General features: G+C 41.6%; 1 protein-coding gene across 10 annotated transcripts in view; it reads left to right on the top strand.

Moving 5' to 3' along the window:
- Cadps2 (calcium dependent secretion activator 2) overlaps nucleotides 1–3846 on the top strand; it is a 534832-nt gene extending 530986 nt beyond the window's left edge. For 7 of the 10 annotated variants that reach the window (XM_029478707.1, XM_029478703.1, XM_029478706.1 and 4 more), the window contains one exon: nucleotides 2931–3778. In XM_029478707.1, the coding sequence (XP_029334567.1) occupies nucleotides 2931–3104 (174 nt within the window). In that variant the 3' untranslated portion in view covers nucleotides 3105–3778. Of the gene's footprint in view, nucleotides 1–2930 lie in introns of all 10 variants that reach the window. The other 3 variants (XM_021164381.2, XM_029478701.1, XM_029478705.1) reach the window with 3 other exon arrangements.
- The last annotated feature ends 6351 nt before the right edge of the window (nucleotides 3847–10197 follow it).

The following is a 10197-nucleotide window of genomic DNA, read 5'->3' as shown; positions in this document are numbered from 1 at the left end:
AGGGAAGGGAGGGAAGGGAAGGAAAGGAAGGAAGGAAGGAAGGAAGGAAGGAAGGAAGGAAGGAAGGAAGGAAGGAAGGAAGGAAGGAAGGAAAAAAAAGGAGAGAGGGAGGAAGCAAGAAAAAAGAAAATAAGAAAATGAACGAAAGAAAGAAAGAAAGAAAGAAAGAAAGAAAGAAAGAAAGAAAGAAAGAAAGAAAGAAAGAAAGAGTTAGATCAGTAAATCTGGCATTTTAAAAAAAGATCAAAGTCTGTGAAATTATGTGTGAAGGTTTAACATGAGAATGAACTTGTTTGAGAAGGAGGAAAGTAAGATCCCCAAATAATTGAAAGGGTTGTTGATTTCTGTTCTCCCTAGTGGCCATAAAACATATTAAAGCAATTAATATAAATCAGCTGCTTGTTTTGCTAGGAGAAAAGCAGCAAGCAGGAGCCTGTGGCAAGTCCTCGTCTTAATGAAAAGCCAACCTCACCACTGTGGAGGCCTGAGAACACCGGGTGCTGAGTTAGAGTTTGCAGGGACCTGCACTGCACCCCACCTCCCGATTGTTATTGGCTCACGAATAAGGAGATGATCTGAAGTATATTTAAATTTGAAAGCCTTTGGGACTTCAAATGCATAGCTCAAGTCTATCAGAGCTAACTTACTAATAATTAAAGGAAGTCATTGCAATCAAACACAAAGAGCAAATTAGAAACTTAGTAAATAATTGTGGCACAGTACAGTATATCATTATTCATCTGTAAGTGAGGAGTTTTGTGTTGTGTGCTTAATATAATTTTAATCTAATTTTTAAAAAGACTATAGCATTTAATACAAATGTTTGTGGCAGTAATGCCATGTATATTAATTATCACATTTTCTAGACAAAATTCACATTTCAGAGTTACTTCTGTGGTTTTAAATGTGAATTATGACTTTTGGTATCATAAAGCAATGTTACCTTAGTGGTACTTTAACTTATGAATCAGAAGGCAGCCTATGAGTGCATCATAATGCGTTTATTCCAGATAGCGAATATGAAGGTGGTAGATGGTATGTGACTTAAGAGAAGCTATTGAAAGTTAAGTGGAACTAGATTTGATCATCTCAGAGAAAATACTCTCTGAAAGGAAATCAGGTTGGCTGTGGAGCCGCTGACCCCGGATGCCATACAGCGATTGTCATGAAGCTTTGTAGACCCGGCTGTTGGTTTTTAACACGAAGTCTACTCCTGTCAAGTGATCAAATGAGAAAGATTATATTGTCCTCCACCCTTACATCTAAAAGAAAATTCAGAAACTAGAGAGACCCTTGGGCACAAGCCAGGGAAAGAGGGGAAACTGAGGCAGGTCCAGGGCTTCCATGGGCTTCCATTACTCTCAGTGCCACTGCTTTTCCCAGAAAGCTGTGGGCAGAGCTCATAGGAGCTAAATGAGGGCCCCCCCCCCCACACCCAAGCGATAAGCACCTTTGGAGTTTTCCGGGATTGTCTCAGTCTTCTGATAGAACTGTTTTGGCAATGTCTGCTGCATTGAACAAAACGAAACTTCTCTTCATTGTGTTCCCATCTACTGGGGTTATGATGTTGCACAATGTGATACAATATCCCTCCTGATTTGACTCCTTCTTTTTTTCATCTGTTGCTTATTTAAAACACAGAGCAAACAAAACCTACCTGCCAGCAATCACTTAGCAAAATGGCATATTGACATCAACTGACACCGGGAAGTCCACTGAAGTCTGTCTGCTCTGACTCTAAATCTAGCAAACAGCAGAAAGATGCTTTTTTAAAATGCCTTTCAGAGTTCTTCCATGGAATGACAGATCTTCATGAGTTCTTGGTTTCTCCGTATAAATAAGTAGATGTTCTCCCAAGGCCAACAACAATACTATTAAGCAGTCTTATTGAGTCGTGAAAATAATCACACTTTAAACATAAGAGAAGCTTTATAGGTTACACATTTTAAATCCCACAGGGGATGGGAAATTGAAGAATTGCTATAGATTGGCCAATGAGATGGCTCAGTGTGTAAAAGGTGCTTGCTTTCAAGCCGGACAACCTTGAACTGATCCCTGCCATCCATATGGTCAGGAGAAAGAACCAGCTCAAACTAGTTGTTCTCTAATAAACATACACACACACACACAAAAAAAAACCAAATAAATGTAATTTTAATTTTTAAAAACATTGAATTATGTTTAAATACTAAACATTGAATTCTATTCGTAGGTAGTCTATAAATCACAGCTCTAACATGTTATCTGATGGCTTATTATTTTACCAAAACATATGAATGCTCATTTTGTTTTCCTACCTATGGAAACCTTTTCCGAGAATTGTGATACTTACTGTCTTAGGAGCATTTCAGAGGAAAAAGGTAAAAATCTTATAGGCATACTATAGATATAACTTTCCAGTATCATACCATGAGTGAATAGATTTTGTAATTCATAGGTGCATAAAATGTGAACTTCTTTTATTCATGATAAACTTTCTCCTCCAATGCCTGTCCCCAAAACTAATATATTTTATAAAATTAAGTATATTTTTTCAGTATTAAAGGAAAAACTCCCCTATCGAAACGTAAGGAATCCTTCCTATTAAAAATGAACATAAACATATCGTGTTACCTTTGTTATAGACTATTCAGCATAAAACTTGGTGCAATTAGTAATGTTTGGAGAAGGGGAGTTAATTTGTCATCTGGTAGTCACAACATTTTGACCTATCCTTGGGATTGGAGTTCGAGTTGCACCATCCCAAGTCACTCATTCTGTTTTCTCCCCAGAACTACACTAACAAGTTGATTGGTATGGGCAGCCACCGTTAGAATCCATTAGTGGATCTCCCCTATATTTCTAAAATGCCCTCCAAGTACACAACCCTATCTCTGCACGTATAGGCACACATCTAACTAATCAAAGCAAACACTCTTTTCTCCTTCTAGAAAACCTACAGGGATTTCCGATTGCAGGGTGTGTTGGAGGGAACGCTGAACAGTAAGACATATGATACTCTGCACAGACGTTTAACTGTAGAGGAGGCCACAGCCTCTGTCTCAGAAGGAGGAGGACTTCAGGGCATTACCATGAAGGACAGTGATGAAGAGGAAGAAGGCTGATGATGCAGTTCCTCGAAAGGAAGGAAGACCTTGGCATTGCTCTGTGCACTTTGTCCTTGTAACTGTTTTTACTGTCTTGACCAAATAAATATGCTCTAATTTCTTTAGAATGTGAACTTGGAGATAAAGAGAGAAATGCCATGTATTTTTGGAAAGAAAAACCATATTCACATAGCTTGACCTAAAAATTGGCTGTGCTCGTGACTGGAATATGAACTGCTTTGTTTTGTTTTGTTTTGTTTGTTTGTTGTTAGTATATTTGACTTTTTTTTAATAGTAATCTCAAAATAATGTCCTATGTGTCATATGAGGTATGCATCTCCCATGACAGAGCATTGTGAAGAGAAGCCATTTCTGGTCACAGCACCAACCCTATTGTTACTTCTGTCAAAGTGGTGTGCCTCCCACTTATAATTTATGTATGAAGTTTGTTCTGTAATTTGCCAGTGTTGTGATGTGTAGAAAACTTTAGCCTTGGTTTTCATAACTCTGAATTTGTCTGCAGGTGTAATTCTGGACTTCAAAGAGTTTCATACCCAAATGTAGACTAGATTATCCACAGGCTTACATCCTGTTTCTTTCTGAACATTTTCTTTCACGTGTACCATGTCGCCAGGTGTGCTTCCAACACAAGTGTAACAGCTTGCCGGCAATAATAAAAATCCATTCAGTCAGAGCAACCTGTATGTTCATTCCACTTAAATAGATTAAATGCAGTAAAAAATATTTGCAGTATCTCAAACATCCCAACTAACTGGCTCTGTGTTTTGGTTTTATTCCTTGGTGTTTTGTTTTCAACCAAATAAGCAATGGTTATAAACAGTATATTTTCTACTAGTAGGCCCACAATCTGATAAAAGAATTATAACAGGAACATACATTCACAGTCAAAAAAAATTAGCTACCTACTCAAGTAGTATATTAATAGAAATAACTACCAATAGCTAGTAATATTAGTAATGATAGTGATGCTAATTGTTAGCTGCCACTACTGCTAGTAATTATTCTAATGTTTTCTTGGGAGATTTAAAGGATATAGTGTTATGATTTGTAATTTCCCTGAATCTTTATGTTGGGATTTTTTTTCCTAAGATATATTTTTATTTCTGTTTATTAATTTACTAACATTACTATACTGATATATGATATATTAATATGTACTTACTGGCATACTATTCTACTGCACTTATTCACAAGTAAATATTTGTTTGATGTGGGATTTTGACATGTTGTCCAAACTGGTCTGGAACTTAGGCTCCCATGATCCTCCTCTCTCAGCCTCTTAAGTAGCTGTTACTGTAGGCATAGACCAACCAACCACCCCTGTCTATATTGACAAGTCATTTCTTTTGTGTTAAAAAAAATGAAGGTACTACTGAGTTTATCAACACTGATATGATGAAATACCAGAAATGCCTTGAACTTCAGAACTCGTGTCTCCTGTCATGTCCCATAATGGTGATTAGGGCACTCAAAGTAGTGCACAAAATCTGATTTATCCATAATTAGTATATATCAATAGTTGGGTTCGATGTTTAGGTCCTAAATGTAAGATGGCAAGATAAACAAAAGAAGACAGTTTCCTCCCTTGTCCTCCATGAGAGAATAAGGACTCACTGGTTTAGAAAGCAGATTACCCACAGACATCTTCCTGCTTTGCTCCATTATCAGTGCCCCTTGCCTTAAATCCCTAAGTATCTAGGCATGTAACCCTTAACTACCCAGTGGCACTTTCTCCTCAACACAACGCTGCTCTTTGTGTGAAAAACCAGTGTGTGCATGCACACGTGCATGCGTGTGTGTAGAGTGGACTCTTGGCCTTTTGCATTCTGGTGGCATTCTGTACTGCTGACCTGTTCCAAACACCTTCTTTTCTGCAGTGAAATATCCATTTTTCTTAATAGCATGCCAGTGTAATTGACTTGGGTTGTCCCATGTCCTAGCTGGTGACTGCTGTCTCCTTAACTCTACGGGAACTCTTTAAAACACCTTTTGTCCAAAGGAAATCTCTAGATGGCAGGACTCACGGTAAGGGGGAAAGCAGTTGATGCAGGGGCAGTGACATCTAACTATGGCAGCCTGGGTCTTTCTGCCAAGGGTGACACTTTCTGCTCCTTATCTAAGGCTCCATTTCCTCCTTCCTACCCAATATGCCCACAGGTAGGACAATAGCGAACCAAGTTATGGCGTTGCTCATATTTTGTCTAATCACACTGACCTTTGAATCACAAAACTGAGCGCTAAAAATCTTTAAGAAGTAACTGAAAAGGAGCGAAAAGTGCTTCTGTGCACTTTTGCCCAGAAATTCTCTCTACCCTATATAACTTCAACTATGAAAGCAAGCCCAGTTTTAGATGCTATTGTTCTTTCAAAAGTACTGTCAGGATGGAAAAACAAAAGTGAGGATTTGAAAACCTATCAAGTCCTGCAAAATGTTTGAAGTGGGATCACGCATCGTGAATGTAGGCAAGAGCAGAGAGTTGTATATGTGAGGTCCACTGGAGAAGGGTTATGAGCCCATCTGCAAAGAACGTTCAAACATTTCTTGAAGAAAGAGCAGGTCGATGTCTTTCCGGCAAGACACGGTGCTACACAGCCCTGGGGAAACCTCTGTGCGCCAGCTGTGGTAGTCCCGGGCATTCACGTATTTTTCCACTTGAATTCCCTTTCTGAGTCCCTGGCTCAGAAGAAGAGATATCCTGCTAGTTTTCTAATGCCCATGCAAAGGGGTTTGAGGGCCCCTACTCTTCTCCCCTCCGGTTTGCTGCCTGGCCTGGGGCGGTCCTTCTTCGCCCTCGACGACCCATGATACCCGGGTCCACAGCTTCTTCCAGGTGCCTAGAGGAGCAAAGAGCTCAGGAAATCAGTTTTCTCTTGTACTTTGCTTCGAAAAAGGGATCCGCGGGGCGGCGAACCCTGCAGGGAGCCCAGGCTGCAACAGTGACTGCAGCTGGGTGCAGAGCGAGCTGGGAAGTCACGGCTCAGCCTTCCTCGCTGCTGCTTGGCCTGGCACTGAATCCGGGAAAAGTGCCCCCATAAGGAGGAGGCGATCAGAGGAAGACCCGAGTCACCTTTATTTCTTATTCTCAACACAGAAAATGGAAATTTGCCAGTCTGGGTCTCTGAAGGGAAATGACAGATCAGTGATCCTGGGAAAAAAAAAAAAAAAAAAAACGTTCTCTAGCTCAATCATCGAAGCCCAGTGGGTCTCTGGCTCTGTGCCTCAGCTCACCAAAGCCCCTAGCCCGCACCCACGACCAGGGAACAGTCGCGCGCGCGCGCGCGCGCGCGCACACACACACACTGCCCCCAAAACCCTAGCGGGAAGACAGGTTCCCCGCCCCAATTCATGATGAGGTTATCCCTGGACTGGCTACCCCACTATTAGCTGAAGATGGGATGTGGGTCTACCTTAAAGGAATCCTGCTATTGAAAGGAACCATCTATATAGGCTGGGTTGCAAGTGGGTTTCACAAGTCAGAAGAGCCTACCAAACATGGACTTTACCTGCATAAAATATTTGGTGGTTTTCAAGGAGAATGTGCAGGCACAACTAGACTCCGGTGAAGGAAGGTGCATGCTTGTAGCCACAATTACTTAGGATTACACACACAATTACACACACATACTGTGTGTGTGTGTGTGTGTGTGTGTGTGTGTGTGATCACAGTATAAATATATATTAGTGGCAGAGCATTATCTTAGTGTGTGTGAAGCCCCGGATTCAATCCTTTATAAGGCAGAGGAAAGTTCCACCTGCTCCTATACACCGCCACCCCCTCCAGACAGGGTCTCTCTACATCGCTCTGACTCCTAGAACTACTCTGTAGGCCAGGCTGGCCTGAACTCACAGAGATCAGCATGGCTCTACCTTTCAAGTTCTAAGATTAAAGGCTTGCATCACTATGCCTCCCACCATTTACTAACTTAAAGGGCAATGGAAAAAACTCAGGGGGGATATCAACTTCACCCCCCTGCAAAAGGCCCAACTTTACAGTCAGAAAAAACCAGTCTGAATCTGACTAGGACCTACAGCACCTTTCCCTCATATCTAAATTCTGGAGTCTTGAACACTGAAATAAGGAAGATTATTCTAAGGATCAGACCCATGTTATGAAGTTCTGGCTGTTATTAACTATTTCTTGATAGAATGATGGATTCTAAAACCATGGTGGGAAGCCAGCCTGGACCAACAGGCACCACCAGTTTCACAAGTCATTCATTCTGCTGGCACAGATTCCACTTGGCTCCTACTCAGCTCTGAACCTGGGATGTTTGTGGACTGGGTAGGACTGTCCAGTTCCAGCTTTGTAAAGGAGTCAGGAAGTGGGAAAGAGGACTCCCATCTTTTAAGAAACTGGGCACTGACACAGCAGTCCCTGAAGCTGAGGCTGTGGAGAGAGGCAGCTGGAGGCACTCTGGGGCTACACTGGAATGGTGGTGGTCCAATCAATCTGTGAGGTTGTAAAGCTGGAAGTCCCAGGACTGTGCAATGCAGTTAAGCTCAAGGGAATGCCAGGAATGAAATCTAGGTGCGTTGACATTTTTCTAAGTGTAAGGGGAACACTTCTGAGTCCTAGAACAAGGTTGCAGCAACAGCAACCACATGGAAATTGAGAAGCAGCAAAAGAAAAGGAGGGAGAGGAAGAGGGAGAAAAGATGGAAAGGGGTAGAGGATGGGGAGGGGGAGAGAGAGAGAGAGAGAGAGACCCTTTGCAGTGCCCACCTCCAGCATACACACTGTGGCCCCAGATACAGAAGTACAGATACTTAGAGCAGACACAGAAGTTTGAGAAGAACAACAGGTAGTGTCAGGGGGAGGCAACATCTAGCCCTAATGTGTTGCTAAACAAAGTGTTTCTAGGACACATGGAAACCCAAACATCATTGAGGCCCAATACAAGACAGAGGATATATCCTCTGTGAACCCTTTAGCCTGAGGAGACTGGGACACAGATACAAAGTAACCATGCAGAAACATATGCTACTGACTCACCAAAGGGAAAAGCAGGGTTGGGACTAGAACAGTTTTATCTGAGGACTGTTCCCCACTCAGCCTTTTCTGTTTAAGAAGCCAACCTATAACTTTCTGAATGCCAGAAGTGGGGACTGAATACCATGATGTTTGCAACTGTACAGTGAAGGGCCTTGCATTTGCGTACTTATTTGTGAGTAACAGAGGGATACTCTCAACAATGACAAAAATAAACCCTTTCAGAATTGTCTCCTCCTATTCCTAGCTGTATTGAATGTTCCTGGAAGTGATGCTCACTTCCAAGAGGAAGCACAGTTATTTCCACTGAATAGTTGATCTCAAACAGCCTTAGACACAAGCAGGACAGTGCGGCCTAGCCTGTGTATGTTTGCCGTACCCATAAACACAGATGCCACCAATATGTTCCCATGTAAAAAATTAAAAGTAACACATCACGCCATTTTAGCATCTACTCACATGGAGTCTGGTGTGCCATTTAGCACAAGCCCCACCCCACCCCTGCCCTTCTCCCATAAGAAACTCTTCAGTGTACATGAAAGAAAGGCAAATTGTTGTAATTCTGAAGTTTACTCTTCTGGGCATTGCTTTTGCATAACATTAGCCAATACTAGCTGTGTCTTTGCAGGAGAGTGTGGTGGGGAGGAAGTGTTGTGTATTGTTTTCATTAGGTCCTCTGGATCAATAACCTGCTAATAATTTTTTTGAGTTGCCTCAAAGTTATTGTATGGAGGAAGTTCATTCATTTATTCAAACACTGTAGTTTTGTTGTTGTTATTGTTGTTACATTGTATGATGACAAGATGTGTTCTTTCAGAAATAAGAGTCGTCTATGGGAGGTTGATTAACGTTGGGAACGTGTAATTGGTTCAAAAGAAGTGAAATATGCTGTAAGCAAACTGGCTTTTTTTTTTAAGGCTTTTTGCTATCGAAGAGAGCGTTTTCTGGGGAATACAGAGTTGAATATGGGAGGGGAGACCCCAAGGACAAAAAAAGTCCTTGCGGTTGTAAAGAAAATGATTTATAAATGCAATTCTTGTGTCTGTTTTCAACACTTCCACACATTTGACCTAAAGTCTACCTCTGAGAGGTCATTTTTAAAATTCATTTGTCTAACAATTTAAAAAAGTTCCTAACTTTTGAAACAGTGGTAATAGCTTTTCATACATAAAGTTATCTTACTTTAAGGTCTCTTTTCAATCTCCACGTCTCTTGAGAATGAAAAGAACTCTTATAAAATGTTAGCCCCATTTTACAGGGGAAAAGTTCAAAGTACGGAAAAGCCGACTAATCTCCATTCTGCACTAGGAATTCACTGTGTTCTATGTAGCCTGGCTCAAGAAGGAGCATTTGGGCCAGAACTCCAAAGAGGTGTGTGTGTGTGTGTGTGTGTGTGTGTGTGTGTGTGCACACGCTCTCGAAGTTGGTGTTGTGGATATGTATGAAGAACATTCTTAAAAGGAAATGTTGATTTTTACTTTGCTGGGTAATAGAATAGTCTAAGCGTCTAAGAGGAGAATTATAGGATCTATGCTGCTAGATGGATGCCCAGGAAGAGGAGGGGGTGGGCAGCAGGGGCTAGGGGTGAGTGGTTTTTCTAGTAAAATTTCCACTTCTATAATTCTGATCAAAACCTTGGAAATTAAAATATAATTGTGAACTCTACATAGATTACATGCTAGAGAATGCTACCAATGCAGATAGATCTTTCAGAGAAGAGCATGTCAGAGAAAAGAAAACCATCACCACTTCCAGGCTCCAGTGATCAGAATGGAGTTCTAAACAGAGAAAGGAAGGCTCAGGAATTCACCCAAGGCTCTCTCTGGTCTTGTGCCTCCAGGTGACTCCAGACTCCAGACACAGGTGGAAGGCATAGGGCGGTGCTTTCCTGGCTGAAATGCAGGAATCCTGGCATCTCAACATCCCCCTTCCAGATTTTCCTTTGAGGTATTCTACCCTTAAGGAGGTACTTCGATAGGGCTTTGCAATTTATGTTCCTGGTGTCACCTATGTCAAATTCAGAACGACCACAAACACACACACACACACACACACACAGAGAGAGAGAGAGAGAGAGAGAGAGAGAGAGAGAGAGAGAGA

This window comes from Mus caroli, chromosome 6, assembly GCF_900094665.2.
Source record: "Mus caroli chromosome 6, CAROLI_EIJ_v1.1, whole genome shotgun sequence".
Taxonomy (NCBI): domain Eukaryota; kingdom Metazoa; phylum Chordata; class Mammalia; order Rodentia; family Muridae; genus Mus; species Mus caroli.
This window is presented reverse-complemented; position numbering and strand designations above follow the sequence as displayed.